The sequence below is a fragment of the Lepidochelys olivacea genome (genome assembly GCF_965140295.1).
Source record: "Lepidochelys olivacea isolate rLepOli2 genome assembly, chromosome: 9".
NCBI classification, from domain to species: Eukaryota; Metazoa; Chordata; order Testudines; family Cheloniidae; genus Lepidochelys; species Lepidochelys olivacea.
Genome location: NC_140419.1, coordinates 28,314,506 through 28,341,042, shown reverse-complemented (window position 1 = coordinate 28,341,042; position 26,537 = coordinate 28,314,506). Strand labels below are relative to the sequence as shown.

Genomic DNA, 26,537 nt, shown 5'->3' with positions numbered 1-26,537 from the left:
TTTACACTTTATCATAACTTTTGATACTTATTTATCAAATGGAATGTAGAATACTAAAGAAAAGAAGTGCAACTTAAGAAGTGGACAGTCATCTGCAGCAAATGGACTTGTGTGCTTCCATGTAAAATTCTCTTTCCCAGGTAAAAATAGAAGCATGATGGGAAATTGTAAATACTGGTTTTGCACGGGAGCCATATTTGCAGCTGGGTCAGCATTATACGCACAGCACGGGCGAAGGTGAGAGCACAGGAGATCACTTTGATGTTAACCAAAAGCCAGATTGCTGACAAAAGTATAGTAACTCATCATGTTTAATGCCACCATCAGCCAAAACCTGAAAATACCTGTTGGCTGAGTCCTAACAGGTATTAACAGAAAAACCTGTATTTAAGGGTGATTGTTTACAGTGCTGTTATCAGTCTCTTTTTAATCTTTTCCTTCTTTCTATAGCTTTGTCATTGCTTGGAAACTCTCTTGGGAACTAATCCTGAAAGATACCCAGTGACAAAGTCTCCCATTGCCTTAGGTGAATGCATCCGATGAAGTGAGCTCTAGCTCACGAAAGCTTATGCTCAAATAAATTGGTTAGTCTCTAAGGTGCCACAAGTGCTCCTTTTCTTTTTGCGAACACAGACTAACACGGCTGCTACTCTGAAAGTTACCTTAGGTGGTAACTCAGAGCACTCAATAACTCACAGGCTCAGACCTTAGATGCATGCTTATTTGAGCCATCAGAATGTTATCACCAGTGTAGACTAACATAAAATGGCAGAATAGGGAAGGTGTATTTTCATGTTTCACAGTAACCTGGAGTACAATCAAAGGTGGGACCTCAATTCCACAGGGGAACTGCATAGATGGTTTGGGTTGGGGGTTCCAGAATCATCCTCAGGTTCCAAAGTGGTCAAGTGATAAAATCATCATAAAACAATGTCACTGATTTTCTGCAGAATACAGTCTTCACTACCTTTACTTCTAACCCTGTCATACATTGTTGATACAGATGGCATATATTATGTCATGGCTGGGTTCAAGCTCAAGGAGCTTCCTATTTCCCTTGATGGGAAGTTGTGCTAAATGGATATAGATCTCCTGCAGCCTGAACAGTTGAACTCCCACACTATTCCTATGTATTTGTTACATTAACAAGGTTTTCTGTCACTGACTGTTTACAAACTGAATATTCTACCACTTTGTTTACAATGAACTCTGGAGTACAGGAACAAATCTATTAAAAGAAATTTACCAAAATAAATACAATGATTATCAGGCCTGCTTCACTACTATGCACCAGTTTGATGTCGATGTCAGAAATAAAATATAATACTCTTTTGGCCAGAATTATTAACCAAAAAGATACTGGATGATGTTGCCATACATATGTCTAAAAAAATAAATTAAAAAAAAAATCACTCGTATAAGGAAGCATCCAATGTCATTAAAGATATGGAAGCTAAAATTGTAATTTACACCAGTTGCACTGCAGAAATACATTCAATTTTCAAAAGCCACCCAAGATATGAAGAAAGGCCTTGTAACTAATGCCAGGAGGCCTAGGTTATGTTCCTATATCTACCACAGACATTCACCATAGGCAAGTCACAAAACTACCCTATGCCTGTTTCTCATTTCTGTAAAATGGGGATAACAGTTCCCTACCTGACAGGAGTGCTGTGGGGCTTAATTAGAGAATGTAAAGTACTTTTGGATTCTCAGATAGAAAGCACTACAGAAAAGCACAGTAGTGCAGCCTAGTAGATAGAGCACTGGACTAGGCCTCAGGAGACATGGGTACTATTCCTGGCTCCCCCACTGGCCTGCTGACCTTAGGCAAGTGACTTCACCTCTCCGTGTCTCAGTTTCCCCATCTGCAAAATGGGGATAATAATGCTTACCTCCTTTGTAAAGCGCTTAGTAATATACTGATGGAAAGTATTATCAAAGCGCAAGGTAACTTTATTATTTTTGTAGTGTCACAGAACTGTCTAATAAAGGATCATGTTGTTGTGACTATGTTAATAAAGGATTGAACTAAGGACACTAAAGCAACTTAATGGGAAGACCCTCATTTTTGTGAGTTTCTGTCTCAGTTATTTAACCTAGTTTATTTGAATGCATGTGCATTAATACTAATTAATGTGGAAACAATGGGAAAGGATAACCTTATATCTCACTGAAATAAGTGTTAATATACTGCAACATTTAACCTGTGACACCATTTAGGTCATATTTTAATGCCTGCAACACAGCATATACTCACCTGAGACCATGAAAGCAATCATACCTATATTTTTCTCTTGCTCTTGATTAAATTTTCTCATCCTGTTTACATCCAAGAGTCCTTTGATAAATTTATCATGAAAAAATCGTGTGACAAACCATGACAATTGTATTATGGTGGAGTGAATTGACTGTGGTAATCTACGTAAATGTCTCTTTTTCAGTACTAACAGTCAAGATAATTTGCAAGTCAAGGAGATAAAACAAAACAACCTACAGGATACAGAAACTTCACAAATGGCAAATTATCTCCTATCCATATTCGGCCCAGCCTTTAGGCAACTTCATCATTCCTTATAGACTCACTTGTAAACGGGTGTGCCCAGATCCTCCTGAATGAAATTCCTTAAAATGGAGTGATCTGTAGAATGTCTCTCTATGATTTCTATGGTCTCTATGTGTATGTGGCTTGTGAGAGTTTCATAAACTTCTCCATGGCACCCACACCAATTTCTGAGTTTCAACAACCTACATAAGACCATTGGCAACCATCCCATCCCATAGCCTTTGCTATCTCCACTTCAGCATCAACATGTGAGAAATACGGTAACCAGCCAATTAACCCTTCCCCCTTCATCATCAAGCCCGGCAAGCACCTTATAGACCCCATAACTAACCCCCCCCCCCCCAAACCAGCTTCTGTGTCAACATAAAGAAAAGGAGTAGTTGTGGCACCTTAGAGACTAACCAATTTATTTGAGCATAAGCTTTCGTGAGCTACAGCTCACTTCATCGGATGCATACTGTGGAAAGTGTAGAAGATCTTTTTATACACACAAAGCATGAAAAAATACCTCCCCCCACCCCACTCTCCTGCACACACTTGCGCTATATTGATGACATCTTCATCATCTGGACACATGGAAAAGAAGCCCTTGAGGAATTCCACCATGATATCAACAATTTCCATCCCACCATCAACCTCAGCCTGGGCCAGTCCACACAACAGATCCACTTCCTGGACACTACAGTGCTAATAAACGATGGTCACATAAACACCACCCTATACCGGAAACCTACTGACCGCTATTCCTACCTCCATGCCTCCAGTTTTCACCCTGACCACTCCACACGATCCATTGTCTACAGCCAAGCTCTACGATACAACCACATTTGCTCCAACCCCTCAGACAGAGACAAACACCCACAAGATCTCTATCAAGCATTCTTACAACTACAATACCCACCTGCAGAAGTGAAGAAACAGATTGATAGAGCCAGAAGAGTTCCCAGAAGTCACCTACTACAGGACAGGCCTAACAAAGAAAATAACAGAACGCCACTAGCCATCGCCTTCAGCCCCCAACTGAAACCCCTCCAACGCATTATTAAGGATCTACAACCTATCCTGAAGGATGACCCAACACTCTCACAGATCTTGGGAGACAGGCCAGTCCTTGCCTGCAGACAGCCCCCCAACCTGAGGCAAGTGCTCACCGGCAGCCACGTGCCACACAGCAGAGCCACTAACCCAGTAACCTATCCTTGCAACAAAGCCCGTTGCCAACTGTGCCCACATGTCTATTCAGGGGACACCATCACAGGGCCTAATAACATCAGCTACACTATCAGAGGCTCGTTCACCTGCACATCCACCAATGTGATATATGCCATCGTGTGCCAGCAATGCCCTCTGCCATGTACATTGGTCAAACTGGACAGTCTCTACGTAAAAGAATAAATGGACACAAATCAGATGTCAAGAATTATAACATTCAAAAACCAGTCGGAGAACACTTCAATCTCTCTGGTCATGCGATTACAGACATGAAAGTTGCGATATTACAACAAAAAAACTTCAAATCCAGACTCCAGGGAGAGACTGTTGAATTGGAATTCATTTGCAGATTGGATGCAATTAACTTGGGCTTGAATAGAGACTGGGAGTGGCTGGGTCATTATGCAAGGTAGCCTATTTCCCCTTGTTTTTTCCTACCCCCCCCCCCCCACGTTCTTGTTAAACCCTGGATTTGTGCTGGAAATGGCCCAACTTGATTATCATACACATTGTAAGGAGAGTGATTCACTTTAGATAAGCTATTACCAGCAGGACAGTGGGGTGGGGGGAGGTATTTTTTCATGCTTTATGTGTATAAAAAGATCTTCTACACTTTCCACAGTATGCATCCGATGAAGTGAGCTGTAGCTCAGGAAAGCTCATGCTCAAATAAATTGGTTAGTCTCTAAGGTGCCACAAGTCCTCCTTTTCTTTTTGCGAATACAGACTAACACTAACTACTCTGAAATGTGTCAACATAGAGCAATATGGCAATGACTAACTTCATTTTAAACAGCCAGCAACCCCAGGGTCCCTTTATCCCCACCCTCTGCCCCAGTGCGAAGAGTCTCCTTTGCCCCCATCATCAATATTCCCTATACGGAATTTAGTAAAAGCCCTCATTTGCCCCTGGCCCAAGTCCCTGTTACATCCACCTGTCCGTCCTCCCCTCCCCAGCCAGCCCATGATCCCTTTTACACTCCTCCACACACACATAGCAGGCCCAAGGACCCCCTCCCCCCAGGGCCGGTGCAAGGCCCCTTTAACCTCCTCTCCCCACCCACACCCAACGAACAGCGGGCTCAAGGTCTCTTTCAGCCCTGTCCTTACAGCTGCCCCCAGCCCCCTTCGCCCCGCCCGGGTCTCCAGGGCACCCTGGGCCCCACTTACTTGAGGAAGTATCTCTGGCCCGTGTGGGTGAGGGCCATCTCCCAGCCGGGCGGCAGCGGCAGCTCGTCGGTCACGTCGTAGGACTGCTGGCGGAGGTGAGCGTGCTGCTGAGCCGGGCTGGGGGTGGCCCCGGCTCCGGCGCCTAGCAGGGAGGCGGGCGAGGAGTGCGAGCGGACATGCTGGGCACCAGCGGCTGCCAGCCGGGGCGGGTGGCTGCCCGAGTCAGTGCTGGACTGGCGGGAGTGCGAGCCCGAATCGGGCTCCTTGAAGAAGGACTCGGGCAGGATCTTCTTCCTCCAGGAGCTGGGCTTGGGGTTCATGACCGAGTTGAAGAGCGCCTCGAGCTCCGTGTCCAGGTCCTGGGTGACATGGATCACTTGCTGCCCCGGCGGCGGAGGGACAGGAGTAGGGTTCATCTTCTGCCCCGCAGCACGAGCTCAATGCAACAAACTTCCCCACGGGAGGCAAAGAATCAGCAGCGGATCAGGGATCCAGGGCAGGTCTCCCCTAAAAACGAGTCTGTACCCCGTCAAGGGGTGGGCAGTCAGCAGCGACCGGGGGGTGGTCCCAGGCAGCACCCGCACAAACGAGTCTATATCCTCCAGGGGAAGGACAATCAGCGAATGAGGGGTGCAGGTACTGCCCCCCAAATGCCTGTATCCTACAAGGCCCTGGGCGATCAGCAGCAGATAAAGGCACTTCAATCCAGCCCCCCACAAAACGTCACTGCACCCCTCCCTCAAGTGCCCGGCGTCCGGACACCCAGCAGCAGACCAAGCAAGGGGTCCGAGCCAGTCCCCTCAAACACGAATCTGTATCTCGCACGATCGAATGCATCCGAGTCAAACCCCACGCAAAGTTATGCAACTTTCTCTGAAACTTTGGCTACTTGCTGCAATTCCCTGGGAGGAGGAGGGGGCTCCTTTAAAGGGCGAAGGAAGAGTTCTCGCGGCTGTCACCGGGCGAGAGCTGGCTGCTGTCCGGATTCCAGCGGGGCGCAAGGCACGCGGGGGAGGGGGGAGGTCTGAGGCGTTCCGAATCCGAACGTGGGGACCCGGGGAACGTTCTATTTACCTCCAGTGCCCGGATCCGGGCCGGAGTCGCTGGCTCTCCGCCTCCTCCTCCCCCAGCTGCAGAGGCGGGCAAGATCAGGACTTTGCTTCTTCTGCGCTGGCACGGCGTTGCAAGGGCGAATTGGAAGGCTGGGGGTGATTCTGTCCTCACATCCTCACAATCCAGGCTGCCTAAGCCTGACGCACAAGGCGCTTTGCGCTACGGGGGCTGCGCCGCGGCTGCTCCCAGTCCCGGACTGTCCCAAACAAACTTTGTGAAAAATTCTCAAGCCTGAGAATAAGGCGGTGCAAAAAGTTGGGGAGCGGCATTATTCATGAGCAGGGTGCCCGGGGCAGCCCGAGCCCCGCCCCCTTCTCTTCCCTTCCGAGCGCCAGCCTCCGCAAGCCGTCCTGGAGTCTCAGCTATGCGAGGAGAGGCTCTCGGGGGGGAGACAGGGGAGGTCTGCCGGGCTCTCTTCATTCAGAGTCCCCAGCGGCGGGGTTGGTTCAGATTGCAACACTTGAAGGCACTAGTGGCCTTATTAGGCGGAGCAAAGGTGCCGCCTGGTCGGCTGTAAAGAGAGATCGGCCCGCCGATCCCCTACGGGACCCGCAGAAGGGCACAGACTCCCCCGGTCTGCTATACCAGCCCCGATTGCAGCGTCGGGCCAATGTCCGAATAACAAAGCCAAGCGGTGCCGTTTTCCCATTGTTACCATATTTGGTATCCTGAAGAGGAAATTCGATCTCCCACCCCCGCTTCTCAGCTCTGTGAGACACACCCGGGCGGGTAGAGCGAGCTTTGACCTGTGGGAGGACCCCTGCCCCACGGGGCGGGGGGGAAGAACCCTCGTCTCCTGTGTCTCTGTGGGGAGAAGAGCCCTGCCCTGCGGGATCCCCTGGGAAGGGCTGTTCCCCATGCGATCCCCACAACTTGGGGGAGGATGGAGCATGCCAAGTCCTGCTAGGGAAAGAAGAGCCCTGGCTTACTTAGGGTCCCCCAACTCTTTAGAGGAAATCTCTTAATGCCCCCTAAAGGAGTGAGGTGGCACCAGCTCTCCATCTTCCTGGTAGGGCTTCTCACAAGAGACCCCAACTCCCCCCTCTTCCCTTTAACTGTTGCAGTCTCTTTGGGCAGATATTAGCGAGAGAGCCTCCCTGGCCCCTTGGAGATGGAGTCCATCTGCACTACAAACACAAGTGTACTTGTACAAGTGTACAAGTGTAACCCTGCAGAGTTAATTAATCCAACAGAGTTAATTGTAATGAGGGGACTATGGATATATCTTCAAACAACGCTGAAGGCTCCAGCTGGAACATGATCTGAAGTCACAGTTAAGGTCTCATCCATTCTTCAATCTGGGGGTTAAACCATGCTTTAACAGAGGAGAAGAAAACTGTTTTAACTGGTTGCCCTGACGGTTGTAATTTAGTTGACCTATTTTTTAAAAATTGCCAAATATGAACCCATGCTTTATTTATGTGGGGAGGGACAGGGGGAAACTAGGATGTAACCCAAGCCCCCAGTATGGATGTCATATTATGAACAGGGGGCCTGAACCATTCTACCTAACACAGTTTGGTATAGAGGTGGCAAGTTAAAGTTTGTGTCTTTACATTTATTTCATGCAACAGATATTTTATATTAAAATGGATTTTGAAACTTCCTTTCCATCAACATTCTATGTTTCATTCAAGGTTGCAATTCAAAGAAGTTCCTATAATGCTAGGAAACAGTTTTTTAAAAACTGGTTTCTAAATTGTTTCCTCTAGCAGCATTTTGGTTCTAAAGGAGACAAATTATTACTTTAAAAAAAAATTCTCAAGACTGTTCAAAAACTGTGTGATTCAACACTCAGAGCAAAACATTTCTTAGATGAAGCCATTTTTAATGGCAGTTTCCTAGCATAGTGTGCTTAGAGCTGAGATGCTATGATGACTGGTGCCACTATAGGAATCTAGACAGATAGAAATGAATGGCAGTGAGATGCTGAGATCCATAATGACACAAATTATCTGTTTCTAGTTATTTCCTCTTCACTTTGTCCCATAGCCACACAGAATCTATTTTAAACCGTTTATAAAGAGGTTGGCTTTATGACGACAGGTCAGGTCCGAACTTTCTCTAAAATTTTATCATAGACCCAACTCAGTCTGATACATGCATAAGTAGTAACATTTCAGCTCTAGCTCTGATATTCTTCTGGATCTGTCCTTACCTCTATTCATCAGGCACATATATCCTACAGTAACAACTAGTTAGGTTTGTCATAGAATACATTTTGCTCCATTTAATTTACATCCAGTAGCCTAGTTGCCTTCAGAACTTTTTCCTCAGATTTCCTATAAACTAAAAGATCATTCATATACAGTTCCACTACCTTCAGGCCTTGCAGAATCTCACTTATTTTCCCAGTGAAGATTCATGAGGTACTTTTGATGCTTTAGCTTGTCTTTGTAGCTTTTAAGCATACACTGATAGGGTGTGCATTACTGAGCTATTTGCACATTTCACAGGTAGTCAGAGACATTCAGCCTTTGCCTTTGTGCCTCACAATACACCCAGGGTGTGTCCCAAATGTTCTACTATTGCCCACCCTGATGTGGTTTATTTAGTATTATAACAGCCATGTAAAAACACTCTCTAGCAGACATAGCTAAGCTAGCAAAGGGCAACCTCTTCCCCACTGCCACATGGATGCAACTACGTTGACAGAAGAGTGCCTCTCGTGGCATAGGTAATGTTCAGGATGGTGGTGGCCTTATGCTGACAGAAAAACTGCTTTGGGTAGTGTAAATTGTGTCTACACCCAGGGGGTTCTGCCAGTATAGCTATACCAGCAAAGCGTTTGTGGTGTGGACAAGGCCTAAATTTGACTGGCATAGCTATTCTAGTACATTTCACTTGGGTATACAAGGTCCTCAAAGAATTTGCTGGTATAGTAATGTCAGTTAGGGTATGATTTTCTTAGTGCACCATTTCTATACCAGCAAAAGTCCTACTATAGGCACAGACATACCAGCTTAAAACTGCTTGTATTAGTATAGCTTATTTGGCATGGAAACTGGCACAAGCTATATCAACAAAAGGACATCTTTGCTAGTCTGAGCTATGCATACATTAGCCATACTCTTGTACCTATAATGGCAAACCTCTTCTAGTATAGACCTGGTTGTGATTCAAAAACCAATAGATGCAAGACGCAATTTGCAAATGTGCCTGAGGAAGGCTCCTCAAGTTTGGATTTCCTTCCTCTACCCCCTTAAGGAGGTTATATGACTTGCCCAAGATCAGCACGTGAATGAAGAGTAGAGCCAGATATCCTGACACACAGGCCTGTTTTGTATATGTATTGTAAGCCCACTAGGGTTGCTGGGAACATGATGTCATAAACAGTGGCAGTATCACATTTCCTAAAACATCTAGAATGCACATTTTTGGTTACAACTGAACAATCTAAACATATGTTGTCAACCAACAGAATACAGCAATATTTTCTTCACTTCCTGTCCTAAACTGTTCGGTAATGTTGTGCACCATTAAGCAGATGTTATGGTCCATCTCAGAAATAGCTGCAGCTATTGAGTGAGTAAAATTGGTAAGGTGCTTTGTAACTGTTGGGGTAAAAAGCTACACTATAAATATTAAAGGATTGTTTCTAATACACTATCCAGCAAATCATACTTTGATTTATACCTGATTTGATGCTGTGATTTTCAATAAATTATACAAAGGACCATAAAGTAAACCACAACTTTTAGCTTTTTTTCCCCTGTAAATGAGAACGAACCAATTCTTAAATCTAAGTATATAAAATGCTAATCACTCATCTAAAACAGTAATTAAAACAATTTATACCTATTTTAAAAATACATGTATTGCTTTCTCCTGAATCATCCTTTGGATTAGGGCTTGATCCTGCTAACCCTTACTCAGGCAATTAAGGGTTTCCAGATTTGGGCCCTAGGATATGTGGTTTATAACTGATTTATACTCCATAGCATCTTTCTTCCCAAAGAACTTTACAAACTATATACATCCAATACATCTAAAATGCAGTCATCATTGGGGGTGTCCGGTGATAAACTCATCAGTATGTGGGACATCACAACAGTTGTGCAAAGATGACATTTTTGCAAAGGACACCAAGGTAAATGTCTATGAAAAGAATACTATGGAATCTTTAATGTTCATACGGCACAGGCAGGACCTAAATTTTTACGTTTGCTTCTGAGAAACCTGATCAGATAGCTCTGTATTAACATTTTATGGATGAAGGTCTGAGTCAGCCTTGTTGGGATTTGAACGTTTGGTTCACACAGTCTAGGTAACTCAGACTGCAAGCTGAGACCCCCCCTACACCATCCCCTGAAGCAGAGAGAGAATAGGATCAAGTGATTCAGCTATATGGTTTCCGGAAGGGAATGGCAAACTTGCAACACTTCAGCTTTTTTACAACGTAAAACCCAGATATTTTAAAAAACAGATACGTTACATCAGGATGAGTAAAATAAGGGTGGCTTAGCCTTTAGCCTCTCACTTCAGGACATGAACAAACCACTAATTCCTGGATTTAGGAAGAAATCTTCCCTATGGGCAGTTTATTCCATATCTGTCCACTGTGGATTTTTTCCAAGTTTCTTTAACACAGCTAGTACTGACCACCATCAGAGATGTTGACCAGATAGAGGATGGAAATTGCCATGTTTCTACATCCTGATGGGCCAATGAAGATGACAGAATATGCAGAAAAGGCAAACTGTCAAATTGAGAGTGAAAATGCTAAGCAAAAGATTATATGAATGATAGCAATGCAAACAACTCAACAAGTGAATCAAACAACTGAATCAAAATATATCTTATTTGTTAGAATAAAAAATGTTTAGGGACTAGTTTAAGTGATGCCTGTACTTTGAACTTGCATAATTAGAAGCTATCCTGATTGCCATTTTTATGTAAACCATATATGCAAAGTTTTCCGTACTAAAGCTATCATTGTTTGCCATAGGTTCATGGAGTAACATTAGCCTTGTGCAGATGTTTCCTGACTTTTGCATCCATGATGTATTAGCCATCTGATCGGTCATTAACAAGGTAAATTCCTTTTTGCTCATTTGTATATTTATAAATTAAAGTACATAAATTCCAAAATTGTTATGCTATTGCCAATGAAAGTGTATTAAGTTTTACAAACAGCAGAGTTGGCTAACTAGTGTGTGTGTGTGTGGTGGTGGTGGTGGTGGGGATCTTACACCATTTGAAGTGTGGCAGAAATGTATTCCATATATTCTGAAGCATGCTTGGTCATGGTGGTTTGTATCTCAGCCTGAATGCTATTTTCACTTAGGTAAAATTGGGTGTGTATATATATATATATATATATATATATATATATGTATGTATGTTGTTTTTCTTGAAACAGGAGCTTCTTGCACTTTGATAAATAGATTGAAAGGTTGATTGGATTGATATAATTTACTGTATGTGTCTAATTCATACAGTCGATAGTCATGATAATCAAATTGAAATTCTTTATTACACAAATCATGTAACTGGCATTTGTTTTGCTCTTAGTAGTCTGCCCACTAATCCATCTCCAACAGGACTGCTAGTAATATTTGAAGCCTCTGAGCAGGTTTCAAACTACCAACTTAACACAAAATCTGCCGTAAAAATGTCCCCAGCACTCCCACCACACACTAATATGGATCAGGTAAAAGCAGGGATTTAAAATTATATTGGGACAATTTTCACGTGCTATATTCAATCCTCAACCAAAAAAAGCTTTTATGGTCCAGTATCTTACAACATGGATGTAACCTGAAAGGGGGGTGGAGTCTCCACAGAGCGGGGGCTGTGCTCCACACCAGACCCAATAGGGTGTGATAGGAGATGTACTTCCTCTTCCTTAGATAAACTAGTTAAAGTAGGTTTCAGAGTAGCAGCCGTGTTAGTCTGTATCTGCAAAAATAAAAGGAGTACTTGTGGCACCTTAGAGACTAACAAATTTATTTGAGCATAAGCTTTCGTGAGCTACAGCTCACTTTCTGAAAAATTTTGTACTGGTGAGCCCTTTCACATAGCAAGCCTCTGAGCGTGACCCTTCCCTTATAAATTAAAAAACCACTTTTTTATATATTTAAACACCATTATAAATGCTGGAGGGAAAGCGGGGTTTGGGGTGGAGTTTGACAGTTCGTGACCCCCCATGTAATAACCTCGCGACCCACTGAGGGGTCCCAACCCCCAGATTGAGAACCCGTGAGTTAAAGGCATAATTTAACCTAGAGAGATAATCTTGCATGACGTTTAATCTCAGTTTTTCATTGCTACAAAACACCTGTTGCAATCAGTGGCAGGTTACAAGATATAAAAGACTTTGGGGCTTGTCTACATACAAACTGGAACTGAAACAAAATAAATTCTCACACCCTTAGTTATTTTGGTGCAAGTCTGTATGTGAACAATTATTTCATACAAACAGTGCCCTATTTTGATTTGTCATTACCATTTTAAATGAAATCTGGCAGACACAGGAATAAAACCCAAGTCTCCTGTCTTCTAGGTACAGTGTATACAGTATGGGACAAGGGCCATCCCTAGCCATTTTGATGCTCTATGCAGCCCCAGGCCTCCGCAGGGGTGGGACTGGGGGGCAGGAGGGAAACCACCCCCCAGCACGAGGAGGCGGAGTGGAGCGGGCTGGGGCCGGGTCACTACACTTCCTGCCGCCCGGTGAGTGCAGGGCAGCCAGGCCGACCCCACACTCACGGGGCAGTGGGAAGTGGAGTGACCCAGCCTCAGCCCGCTCCACTCTGCTCTCCTGGTTCCCGGCTTTGGAGGGTAGGGGGAACCACACCCCAGCACTCACCAGTGGGTGGCTAGGAGCTGGCAGAGCGAAGCAGGCTGGGGCCAGGTCGCTCCACGTATCACTGCTGGTGAATGCAGGCCTGACCCCTGCTACAGTGCTCAGGGGAGTGGGGGCGGGGCTGGGGTGGAGCAGGGGTGGAGTGGGGGCAGGGTTGGTGAGAGAGAGAGAAGCTTTTGAGTCTACACAGAGTTCTTCTTCAGGTCTCAGAAACTTACTTGGAATGTCACAGCTAAATACGAGGTAGAACAGATTGTTTAGCTTCACGAACTAACACATATTTCAATGCCCATACAGAGCAAATTGGAGGATCAGTGCAAAAAATCAACATTTATGACTTGGAATACACATAGGGAGCAGATCTGCTGGGTAAAGAGAGGCCATTTTAAAATAATTGTTCAGAGTAGCACCACGCCTTAACATGAAATGTAAATGCAACAGATTAATAGCTTTAAAGATTGACATGTTTATCATAGTCATACTTAACTTCCTTAGAGAATATTCGCAGGCTTTACTAATTACTGTTTGCAAATTGCTGCAAGATCTTTGAATGAAAGGCCATATTATCATAATTATTCTATTATATAATTGTTAAGATTGGGTCCATGTTCCTGCTATAGGCTTCCATTTTTAATAGTTATAATTAAAATTCAGCAATAATGTACACTTCCTATTTGAAATTTGTCACACAAAGCCACAGCCCGTTTTAGTCATTCAGTAGCTTTTTGTGTTCAAATAATGGAAAACTAACTTCATTTCATTACACACGGTACACAAATACATCATAGCAACAGCTCCAACAATGGCATATTACACCTTCCAAAATATTTTTTTAGACTTGAAAACATTGCATAATGATGCCAAGCCAAGAGCCAGATCTTTAACTGTGGCTGAGGAGGAGACGGCACAAAAGAGATTGTATGCCATCCCCAATCCGGACATTGGTCATGTGCAAGTCTACTCTCCAGAGAGCTGAAGGCCCGGTGGCTGCTCTAAATTGTGATGTCTGCCAAAGGTCCCGAGACAATCAGAGATGTTCTAGGCATGGTCCCTTCCCACTGGCCATGCTCTCTGAATAGCAGGCACCAATGATAGTGGTGATGTAAGAGTTGCTATGGTGGCTCGACACCAGCTGATCTTTCTCTTTGCTGGGAAATCCATACATGGCTAATTAAGCTGGCTCCATAGAAGCTTTGAACAGGCTGACCAGCACAATGCTGCCCTAATGCATCAATGGATTAGGACCAGGGACTGTAATTGATTTTTATGAATGGTTGCAGTCTCAAGTATTGCCCAGATTCAGATACTAAATAGCACTCTTCTCCACAAAAAGTCCCACTGAAACTAATGGTACTTACCTATAGAGCAAGGTACTGAATGTTGCTCCTAATCAAAATCTGGCATTAACCTAAACATACAGATTTTAGGGATAAATCTTATTCCTTTATTCACACAAGCAGATTGCATACAATGAGAGGCAACCAAGAGATCTTTTAAGGGTGCTGTGGTTTTTCTTTTCCTTTTTTATATTCAAGATACCTTTTACTCTTCTTGCAGAAACAAGACCACTTCCTATTCCTCTGTGCATTATTATTTTTTCAAGTTCTGAAAGTGACCTCAGAACCAGCTCTTTATTTTTAGTGGCAGAAAATGGAGCTGATAAATAGGTAGCCTATTTAAAAATTAACTGGATTAGAGTTAGGGACATTACCTCAGTGTTTTTAATAATTTATGAGAAGAGAAGAAGGCCATGTGCTCTCCAACACTTGAAGGGTTGATTCTGGAAAGCAACAGGAAAATCATAAGGAAGGAAGGAAGGAAGGAAATTTTTACTTATTTCCTTTAAAAGAACTCTCATTCTGTGTGCTTCAGAAATGGGTGAGATTTGAAATGAGCACTGTAAAAATTCCAGATCCAGATCTGTATTTCAACTTTACCACAGCTCAGGGGTACTGAGACTGAGTTGTTAGTTCAGGTCCTTGGGTTACATCTGCACTAGAGAACTGAACCATTGGTAATTCAATCAATGGAATTATACTGGTGTAAGTGGCCCTGCTGCAGTGCATCCAAACTGGCCAATATGTTTCAGATGCAGTTTTACCCTGCCTCCACACGGGTACTCTATTCCATTGTTGCAGTTGCTGAAGCTTCCAGCTTGAACTAGAGGCAGGGAAAGGGAGGAATTTGCACAACTGGGGAAAAGGGCCACTTTTGCCTTCATTTGAATCTGAAACCACCCATTTAAGAGTCAGATTGCATTAATTAGAATCCAGAAACTGTCCCTGCAGCCCCCATGTCTGCCTGCAAAACCAGCCCCAATAATACAAATAATAAAAAGCAACATACTTGGTGCAAGGGGGTCTTTGTCTCCCAGTTTCTCATCTTGAGCCTGCAAAGCTTGGGACTCTCTAAACTGGGCCTCGGTTCCAAGCATAGTCATGGGCATCTCCCAATCCAGCTCTTCCTCCTGGGTCTCTGCTGAAGACATTAAGCTGGTCTTCTCTTTCTTCTCCTCCACATCTTGGTCCTTCACCATCATAGTATGGAGTGCCTCCATACTATCAAGCAGCAAGAACTTGGTTCAGTGCATCAGACTGGGCAGGTTTGCTTCCATGCCAGCTTTTACTTTGGACCTTGTTATACTGCAACTTCAGCCCTTTAATATTTTCATAGCACTGTGTGCTACTCTGTGCAACGCTCTGCTTGGTAAGACATTTAGGCACCCAGTCACAAAGTTCTGCTCCAACTGGATTGCCTTGCCATAGTACCTGCACATCCGCCTCTTGCCAGCTGGCAACAATCATATAAAGTGTTTTTCTAAGACATTAGACATCCTGATAAAGAAGTGGACCTCAGGACAATATCATTTCTGGAGAAGTTGAGGCTGGCAAAATAGCATACAAATAAATGAACGGTGTGTCCAACACTTGGTATAAAGGTTTCTGGAAAATTTAACCTGGGATAGTAGAGTACAGTTGACTTGTACAGTGCAATGGTGTCAGGAGGACTATTTTCACCGTAGGGACTATTACTCCAACACTAGCCATCTGCACCAGCACTGAACTGGTGGAGATCGTTTACAGAGGCCCACCATGCAGCGATTAGCTTTGCTGAAAACAAGTGACTATAGCAGAATATAGCATTTGCCTGTGCACCACTGAGAGAAACTGCATAAGCACATGACATATACAGGTATGCCTGTGGGATATGTATTGATTATCATCCCCAAATTTTCTGTATTCCCAAGGTCCAGTTAGAACTCTCCATTCTATCCAGAATCTGGTGGTAGAAAGACAACAAAAATACCCCCATACCCTACCATGATGCCCCACAGACATGGTCACAGAGATTACAAACAGTTGCATATGGTACCAACTGGTCCACAGTAGCTGGGAATAGCTGCAATAAAATAGGTTTTCTTTAAGATGGAAAAGATAGGCATGCTTAGACCCTCATGGGGATAAGGAAGTGAATGACGAGAGCCTTCTTGGATCTGACCCAAATCCCACTAAAGTAATGGAGAGACTCCCATTCATTTCAGTGGGCTTTAGAATGGAGCCCAACTGAAGGAGAGGTAGGTGGGACAAAATATGAATTGGCTACTCAAACTAATCTTGCACTTACTCTAAAAATATGGAAGATCAGCACTGACGCTGAAAAGAACAATGGAGATACCAAGTAACTCAGTTTGATTGTAGTTCGCTACTTTATACAATCCCCAGATGTGTGATGTGCAACACACACAAAGGACACACGGATGACAGACTGAGAAAAGCTTGACTATTCTTTCTCTTCTGACAATCAAAGGCTAAGCTATATATGGTCTCTCATTTTGCATCCATTTTCTAAACTAGCAAATAGTGGTTCGTAAGCATCCCAAAGAATCTATAGTAAACAAGTCCTCTCATGGATCAGAGGCATAACAAATATGACACTGGCATCCATGGAAAGGGAAACACCATTTATTTCCTACTCACACAACACCCATTAGCTCTTCACTAATCTTCCCAAACAGTGGTTCAAATGAACGTGCAATAGGCAGTGGTCCCTATCCCTCACTAATGCAAAGCCAACTCTATCAACCTCCACTTTAGCACAGAACTTTGTGTTCTGAATTTAATCCATTCAGAGAACATCCCACTATTGCAAAAGATATATCCTCTGCACCTAATCAAACGCTTTTTCTGCATCAAATGATAGCAACAGCAGTCGAGTCCCAGAACGAGGCTAGTGGGTCAAATTTAGTCAATAATTGTCATCAGAGGAACATATGTGCTTAACAAAACCCTTTTTGATCTTTGTAGATGAGATACAGTAACCCTCCTACAACCTGCTAGCTGCTCTTAAGTAATGAAACTGAACAACAAGACTCCACATAGAGGGTCTGCGATTTTTTAAAATAGGAAACAATACTGATATAAGCCTCCGTTGCAGATGGGAAAGGACATTAAGTAGCCATTGTGTGAGTGAACAATTGTGTGAGGGAACCATGAACATTGGCTATTCCGCCCTATGCTGCGCCCCCCCAAAAAATCAAAGAATAAAATAAAATAATTAAGCTTTAAACTTCTAAATTGAGCCCCTTTTTAAATGGTAAGAACTACTACAGTTTAATGCACTTCTGCCATCTTTGGCTTTAAATGCTACTTTCCACAAGGAGCAAAAACCCAAAACACTAAGAAAATTACAACAGATTTAGCAATAAAAAGTGTATTTTAAACCATAAATCCTGAACAGCAGCAAAGGAGCATTATTATAACATCAACATGGAAGGAGGGGAGACAGCACAAATCAAAGCCAAATCACACGTACAAAACTCCCCTTCACTATCTGTTCTCTCTTCACTACAGTTCCCATGGTGTATAATGTATTCCCACCAGTAACAACAAATGATACCAACATCCTATTCGCTGAAGCTACAAAATGTTATACTAAAGCATGAATGAAATGTTAGAAGTCCCATTTTTTTGGTCATCCGTGTTAGATGCTAAAAGCCACTTACATTTCTTAATTAAAGTAACATTCACATGCAATAATTAAGTCAATGTTTCCATTATAAACCCATCTTTCCACAGGCTGGAAAACTTGCTACCACTGACCTGTCAGAGAGAAAAATCCAAGCCATAGAATGTTTTAATCAACAAAACTGAAAAAAAGATGAAGCAGCAGTTGCACTTTTTTGCTTTTTCCTAATAGCTTTCTTTAAAAACGATCACTGCTTAGCCCATAATATTGCTTTTGCTACTGTTCAGATCACCTGTATTTACAGTAGAACCTCAGAGTTATGAGCACAGCAGGAATGGAGTTTGTTCGTAACTCTGAAATGTTTGTACCTCTGAACAAAATGTTACAGTTGTTCTTTCAAAAGTTTACAACTGAACATTGACTTAATACAGCTTTGAAACTGTACTATGCGGAAGAAGAGTGCCGCTTTCCCTTTTTTTAGTAGTTTACGTTCAACACAGTACTGTACTGTATTTGCCTTTTTTTTTTTTTTTGTGTGAGGGGGGGTCTCTGCTGCTGCCTGATTGCATACTTCCGGTTCCAAATGAGGTGTGTGGTTGACTGATGAGTTCATAACTCTGGTATCCGTAACTCTGAGATTCTACTGTATGAACTTATGCAGAACCACTGGGGTTTGCATGTACAAACTATTGTCTAAGCTAGCCATTACTAGCTGGTTGCCAGGACCTGCCAGTAGTAACTACTAGCCCTGAGTCAAAGGGTGCGCTCACCGCTCACAACGACTCCTGCTGGCCGTTCTGGGAATTAGCTCTGCCACCTTGCCCTCTCCCTCCAGTGTGTCTTCCCCCCATCCAGGGAATAGCGTAACTCAAATCGACATAGCTTAGATCTACTTACCATGGGGAACACACTACGCGATGTTGACAGGAGATGCTGTCCCATCGACTCCCCCTGCTCTTCTCGATCCGGTGGAGTACAGGAGTAGACGAGAGAGCGATCTGCGGCCAATTTAGCAGGTCCTCACTAGACCCGCTAAATCAGGAGTGGGCAAACTTTTTGGCCCGAGGGCCACATCGGGGTTGCAAAACTGTATGGAGGGCTGGGTAGGGAAGGCTGTGCCTCCCCAAACTCTAACCATACCTGCCCCCCCACTTCCTGCCCCCTGACTTCCCCCCTCAGAACCCCTGACCCATTCAACCCCCCTGCTCCTTGTCCCCTGACCACCGCCCCCTCCGGGACTCCCTCCCCCAACCCCCCACCCAGGACCCCACCCCCATCCAAATCCCCCGCTCCCTGACCGCTCCCCTCGTCACTCTTATCCACACCCCCACCCCCTGACAGGCTCCCCAGGACTCCCATGCCTATCCAATCCCCCCCTGAACCTCCGCCCCATCCAACCACCCCCTGCTCCCTGACTGCCCCCCGGGACCTCCTGCCACTTATCCAACCCCCCACCCCCCCGTTCCCCTTACCATGCCATTCAGAGCGGCAGGACTAGCAGCCGCACACCGCTGAGGCTGCAGGGGAGGGGGGACAGCAGAGGAGGGGCCGGGGGCTAGCCTCCCTGGCCAAGAGCTCAAGGGCCGGACAGGATGATCTCACGGGCCATAGTTTGCCTACCTCTGCACTAGATTGACCAACAATCTATTGATTGCAGCTCATCGATCCCCCGGTAAGTGCAGACAAGCACTCAGTCTGCAGCCCCGCTCACGCCTGAATCTGCAGCCTACTCTTCGTGGCTTGGCCCTCTGGCCAGGACACCAAGGTCCTCCCCTTCCAGGGAATTCAGAGTCTTTCCAGACCTGCTGTCTAGCTGGCATCTCCAATGCCCTGGCCACTCCCCAGGGGCTGGGAGGGGAACTCAGGCCCACCCTCTATAGTGGGTTCCAGTCCAGGGACCCTCAGCTCAGCAGTCCTGGACTTTCCTTTCCTAGCCCTCACTCCTCGTTCCCTGTACTGCTTCCTACCATTGGTTCCCCTTCTCTCTCTCTCGGAGTCTACCAATTCCAAAACTGTCCTCCCTCTTTCCAGGGTGTGACTGCATCCAATGCACTCTGCAGTCTCCAAACACTGCTCCCCCTTTGCAGGAAGGGACTGCCCTTGCCCAGCAGCAGCCTTTCCCAGAACAGCCACCTATCTGTGGCCCCCTACCTGGCTTTATACAGGCCCCAACTGTTCCTGCACAGCCTATTCCTGTAATCAGGGCTTTCTTCTTAGCCTCCAATTTACAAGGTTAATTGGCCCATCTGGCCTCCATTAACCCCTTCCACTCCTGCATGAGGTAGCCACCCCATCACACCCTGCTACAGTCAAGGAAGTGCTACCATATTACACATCTTTTCAGAAAGTTAAACAATAGTAGAGTGCTTTGGCTAACATAAGTTAAACTTAAAAGTGGACTGACTCTCTTATTTGCAAGTCTAGCCAGAAACATAGGAAACGATATCTAAAACAAACCTACTATTTGTCTGTAATGTGATTTTGATGATATATACAGCATTACAGAATTTGTTGCCACCACTTCATAAAAGCATCTTAGCAGCCACTAACAGAAGTTATGACAGGGAAAAGAAGTGGAAACTTTAAGAGTTAAATTCAGTCGTTCTATAAGCATAAGAATTTAGATGGAAGACCAATCCTGGTAAAATATCACTCCTTCTCAGCGTAAGTATTTTTTTATTTTAAGAAGGAACACGAGAATAAACGTTGCTTGATAAACATAGCAATGAATATACAACTTTGTATTACACTGAGGCAGCCCTATATATTAGAAAAGCTCACCAAGGAGAGTTAACTAATGTAGGGCTGCCCGGACTAATTTCTATATAGGGAGTTAAAGCACAAAACAATTATCCTAACTCACATCAGGCAGCTGTGTAGTTAGCAACAAAGGAAGTTCAGCCTGTAACCACTGGCTCAAGATCCTGGCACAGGAAAGCATTTCATCTGATCCAGATGTTTATTTTCCTCAAAATGTATATTTGTGAACATTGTTTTCTACTACTGTTTCACAAATTACTTAATGAGATAAGTCACAAATTAATGTTATTTGATGTTGCGGACTATTCGCCTACAATGATTTGTTTTCATTTCCCCCAAGGCTTGTTCCAATTGCTGAATTAGGTGGAGCAGAGTAGCAGGGTCAGTTTGTAATATTTTGGTTGTCTGATCTCCATTTTGATCAAGGTGTAGCTTTATAGTGACAGCTGGTTTAATCTGTTGTCTCAGACTTCTGCTGGCAAGCTGTATGAAGAAGTTCAAATGAGATGAAATGGAGAAGTAAGGGGAAAAAAAGAAACATTACAAGTTAAAACAAAGAAATATGTTAGGAAGCCAAGTGTCACATTTGGAACTCACAACTCTTATGCAACTTTATTCATAGACTGACACATAGTTTACTCTTTACATCTATATCTAGTTTTATCATTATTAGATAATGATTGCAGTTTCTGGTTTAATCAAATGCAGTTTTTTGTAATGCTGTCATTTGACAACGCTTCATTATATATTACACCAAAGACTTTAAAAACAATAAAAAAGACTAAATAAAGTTATCCTTTAATCTAGTATATAAATCTCTGACTGAACTCCACAATGTAACAGAGCATAAAACAATGAAATCAATTTTGCAACATTAACTATACTCTTTATCTATCTTAAAGCCCACTGTCTTGCAATGCAGACTAGTAAATAAGCATCTGCAAATATTTATATAAATGCAAATACTGCAGCCTCAAGCATTTTAAGAACACTGAATTAATCTTAATTTTTTCACAACAGCCTGTTCTGCTAAAATGTGCTAAAATGAAATTCAGATTATCTACTAAGACTAGGATATGTTACCTGCACATCTAGTCTCCATTCAAGGCTGTGGTAACTGTGGAGCTTTGGTGCCAGTTCACTAAGAATGCTTCTGATCTCCCTTCTGTTGTCAAGGTAAAGCTGAAGCAATAATTTGTTCAATTCCTCTGAGAATCCCAGAACAAGCACGGAGTCTTGGAAGTCTATCTCAGAAATCTAGAAATCATCAATTTAGAATGTAATCAGGAATTGCATAACTGTTGTTGCTATTACTATGTTACTTGCTCCCCAGAATCTATATATTACATTTTCTAAAGTCACATTACCTAGTTACAATCCCTTTCATGCAGAAATATAAGAGAGGAGTTCCGTATCTAGAACCCATCAAACCTGTCACATGTTAACTAGTGTATAAATGATGATACAATATTGCTACCAAGGTACAACTTCAATAATAATATTCAAATGCAACTACTCAAGTAAATTAAAGAGGGCAAAAAAAAAAAATGCTTAACGTTTTGTATTTAATCATTTTGATACACCTATTTGAAAGTAGTAGGAACCAAAATAGTGTACCCATAGAAGGAGCTTATAACAATGACTTATTGGGCCTTGACAGATTCTAGTACATTTCTAGATATCAGATCAATTTATAACATTGTGTAGCATCGTTATTAAAATTTTAACATACTCTGAAATTTCTAAAATGCCTATGTATGTAAGTGCTGGGTCAGAACTCACATTATATTAATCTAGAATGGCCCTTGTACTTTGACAGTCCCAGATCAATGGTTTTCTACATGTATGTTTTATTTTATGGTGTGGTTCAGTTTCTGTTATTCTGGAAGCAGTCATGTACTTGAGAGAAGAGTCTTCCTTTTGCACTATTGTCAACAGCTTTCGCATACTATAACTGTTGCATGGCAAGCTCTATCCCATCAAAATGCCAGGAGAATTTATTTCATTTTTCAGGTCACCCTACTTTCCAAAAGAAGATATTTCACTCTATTCCAAGAACTGGAAGCAATACCAGAAGAATACAAGTGAATGAAGTTAACTCAGGACCACCACTCAACTGCTCCACTTATTTCATAAGTTTGCAATATTCAAGTATCCTCTTACTTCTTGGACAGTCTTCCCAATGGGAAGACAATTTATTACCCAGGTGCCTTTCTTTCTTTCCTATTTTCCTGTATTCTTATTACCTTTTATGGTGAGTTAGTTAAAATCTCACAATCTAAGCAGCATCAGGCCAGTAGTAGCCTAGGTAGCTACAAGGAACCCCGAATAAGAGGAGTTAATCTAGTCTGTATTCAGTACAGCATTTGAACAGTGACAGAACTCAAAAAATAGATTTCCGTTCACTTACAGTTGGATAGTTTATTTTTTAAAACATTATTATTTTTTAAAGCATTATTCCTCACTTTCTATTCTTTACTCTTGTGAATCGTTGCTATATGCTGTTAAAAAAGTTTAACTCCAGAGCCACTGAAATGCATATGCTAGGCAAAGTGAAGTGAGTCACATATACAGTGCTTTGGGATGCTTAATATTACAATACTATGTAAAAATGGTGTTGCTTTTATACATACCCTTTCATTCTCCCATCATCAAGAAGTTGTCAAATTTTGAAAACCTGACTTGGTCCCTTGTCTAAGTGTTTCCAGCATTGTAGGCATATTGTGGAAGCCTTTGTTTTCCAATAAAGAAACTGGAGGACTTCTCTCAAACTTTTACCCCTGATATATACTATCACGACATTATCCTTACCAGGAGCTTGGAGCCCTCAGTGAGAAGATATGTTAATCCCTCAACTCCATGCTGAATAATGTCACTACTAACATTAAGTTTTCCTGAAAACAAAACAGATATTCAAGACAAGGTAAGGTGTATCTGTCCAGGCTATAAGATACAGGGCATCTAAATAAATAAATAAATAAAATAATTTTAAAAAGCACAGCAGAATTAGTACGGACTTAAGCATACACTGCATGGTAAGTCACAATGGGGCCTGAAAGAACTTTAGAGTTTATGATATGATTTAATAAAATAATATGCTCACTTGTGTATCACTTTTTAAATCTAACCAATGGTGACCAGACTGGTACTAGAGTTGCCAATTTTCAGACTTTGCCCTTTGGAAAGGGAGGCATTGCATTAAAGGGACACAAATACATAATCACACCTAAATTATTTAAACCACAGTTACAAGTATAATTTATGATTGCTATAGATGAAAGATTTAAAAAAGAAAAGTGGTGTTTTCAGTTGGTTTTCTTTATACATTTGATAATCCTTTGGGTACAGCAAATTTCATTCCTCCATCTCCCAGCTATAATCCACTAAACACACAATTTTACCCTGATAGTTGGATGGGCCTTTCACAAAGCAACAGGAGACAGAAAAATATTTTTTGAAAACCAGGAAAGTGTTACTGTAAAACAACAAAAATTGGAAGAGAAATTCAGAAGCACCATAAACGTATTTTGTTAATTGCATATTTCAAGTTGATGACATCCATTTAAGTCATGATGTATATCGGTCCCAAATATATTTCTGGATTTTATATTGTTGCTCAACACTGTAGTACAAGGGAGGCCAAACTACAGCCTGCGGACCGGATCCAGCCCGTCATGGCTTTCAATCTGGCCCTCAGGATTGCCGGCCCTATGACGCAGCAGGACTAAGGCAGGCTCCCTGCCTGCCCTGGCCCTGCACTGCTCCCAGAAACAGCTGGCACCACGTCCCTGCGGCCCCTGGGGGAAGGGGTGCAGAGGGCTTTGTGCGCTGCCCTCGCCTGCGGGCACCGTCCCCCACAGCTCCCTTTGGCTGGGAATGGGAAATTGCAGTGAATGGGAGCTTCGAGGGTGGTACCCACAGGTGAGGGCAGAGCACAGCAGCGCTGCCTGTCCCACCCCAGCAGTCACCGCTGGACATGCTGGCCACTTCTGGGAGCAGCGCAGGGCCAGGGCAGGCAGGGAGCCTGCCTTAGCCCTACTGTGCGGCACTGCCACCTAAGAGCCACTCAAGGTAAACGATGCTGTGCTGGAGCCAGCACCCCTCCTGCACTCCAACTCCTTGCCCTGAGCCCCCTCCTGCACCCCACACCCCAACCCCTTGCCCCGAGCACCTTAACACAACTCCCCAACCCCCTGCCCCAGCCCTACATTTATGGCCCTGCATGCAATTTCTTCACCCAGATGTGGCCCTCGGGCCAAAAAGTTCACCCACACCTGCTGTAGTATCTAAGCACCTTCTGCATGAAATCATCAGCAATAGCCACGTCCCTAGTGGACTTCATGGAGTCTATGGCAATTCTCCCTTTTCAGGGTAAAATACTCCTTAGAGTAGGGCATACGTTTTTGATTAATAAAATATCGAATTTTTAAAATTAGTATTTTCTTTTTAAATCAGTTTTAACAATTCCCCTTCAGTCCAGCAAGGTCCTAGGCAGCATTACCCTTCTGCCCCGCTTCTCTCACTCTTACTTGCGGCTCCTTCGTAGATTTTCGGGTTGGTGCCTTTCCTTAAGAACTCCACTGCGATACGGCCAAATTCACCAACAACTGAAACGAAAGGAGAGAGACGCTCTGCGGACCTGCCTGGTGACTCCTGCGCTGGGGGGAACTCTCTGGGGCAGCTACTGGTTTTGCAGTGCCAGGGGCACATTTCACACCTCGGCCAGGTCTCCCTCATTAACAGAGCTGACCCGTGGCCCCCGCAGAAGGCCTTGGGCTCTTAGGGGCCCCCTCAACCCCAGCGGGCTCCGGAGACGGGGGTGACTGTCAGGCGCTTTGGGAGCAGGGCCCAGGGCCCTGTTTCAGTTTCTCCGGGCGAAAGGTCCCACTTCGCCGCCCCGGGGGGCCCCAGCAGGAGGGCCGCGCTCGTGCTGGGGGACTGCGGGGAGAGAGCTGGAGCCTGTGGGGCCGAAGGAGCCCGCCCAGGGCGGAGGAAGGGTGCGGGGCAGCCCGGGAAGCGGGGGCGGGCGAGCCGGACCTGCGCTGTCCACCTGGGTCAGGAAGCCCAGGTGCTCCTTGTGCTCTTCCGATAGCACCAGCAGCATCTTCCCGGGGGCCGCTCGCCTGCTCCGCTCCTAGGCCGGGCGCCTCCCCGCCGACAGCTGAGCCGCTTCCTGTCAGGGTGGCTGCGCCAGCGCGCTCCGGCCGGTGAGCGCAGCCCGGCGCACGGGTTCCGGGGCCCCAGGGGCAGGCAGAAGGCCGGGCGCGGGCAGGGGGGGCGAGGCCCGTCCGGCGGCTCCTCTGCACGGAACGGGGTCTGGGCCTGCCGGAGGCGGTTCACCTCCCCCCGCCCTCTGCTGCGGCCTGGCCCCTTCGCCCCAGGCGCCCCCGAGGGCAGGCGGGAAGGGTCCCACGGTCGCGGCCGGCGTCCCGCCCAGGAGCCCTAAGGGTCCCCAGAGCGCGTTAGGACGCGACGCGCGGTGTCGGCGCCACAGGCCCAGCTAAGAGCCGCATCCAGATTTCAAACCCCGCAACGGCAGGAGGGTCTCCTCGCCCGAGGGTGGGTCAGATTTATCGCTGCATTCGGCCCACCTAGAGCGTGGATTAACATCTCGGCAGTACTTGAGGGAAACTCGTTCAGTGCTGCTGCTGTTTTATAAGTTCGTTAGTTCACACATTCAGGGTTTGATCCCGCATAGCGTGAGGTTAATCGAGTCCACACAGTGCTTTTTACACGTGCAAAGCGCTGTACAAGCCCTCACTAGTGAAGAGCTAAACAATTAGTTTCAAACATTGTTAATAATTGGGGGCGGGGGGATGTAGCTGTGTTTCACCTCTAGCTTTCAATGTACTGTAAATTACTCAAAAGGGAAAGGAGAGAATAAAGCAGCTAATACTTATTTGTGGGGGCCCTGTGTACCTCCTCTTCTGCATGTGGCACACA

General features: G+C 44.5%; 2 protein-coding genes and 1 long non-coding RNA gene across 3 annotated transcripts in view; 1 reads left to right on the top strand and 2 right to left on the bottom strand.

The window, feature by feature from the left end:
* The window catches only part of WWTR1 (WW domain containing transcription regulator 1), a 122,231-nt gene extending 115,556 nt beyond the window's left edge, over window positions 1-6,675 (bottom strand). Inside the window, exon 1 of the mRNA XM_084639012.1 lies at window positions 4,949-6,675. Within this exon, the coding sequence (XP_084495138.1) occupies window positions 4,949-5,364 (416 nt within the window). The 5' untranslated portion in view covers window positions 5,365-6,675. The remainder of the gene's footprint in view (window positions 1-4,948) is intronic.
* On the top strand, window positions 4,910-23,399 carry LOC311526209. The gene is made up of 3 exons (XR_014712964.1): window positions 4,910-5,043; window positions 11,010-11,095; window positions 22,608-23,399. It is a non-coding gene; the product is annotated as an uncharacterized lncRNA (long non-coding RNA).
* COMMD2 (COMM domain containing 2) lies at window positions 20,504-26,100 on the bottom strand. The gene is made up of 5 exons (XM_084639013.1): window positions 25,632-26,100; window positions 25,124-25,201; window positions 23,406-23,488; window positions 21,678-21,851; window positions 20,504-21,077 (listed from the first exon to the last, which is right to left on the bottom strand). Exons 1-5 carry the CDS (start codon window positions 25,696-25,698, stop codon window positions 20,880-20,882), a joined length of 600 nt encoding a protein of 199 aa, XP_084495139.1. The 5' UTR covers window positions 25,699-26,100; the 3' UTR covers window positions 20,504-20,879.
* Between the last annotated feature and the right edge of the window lie 437 nt (window positions 26,101-26,537).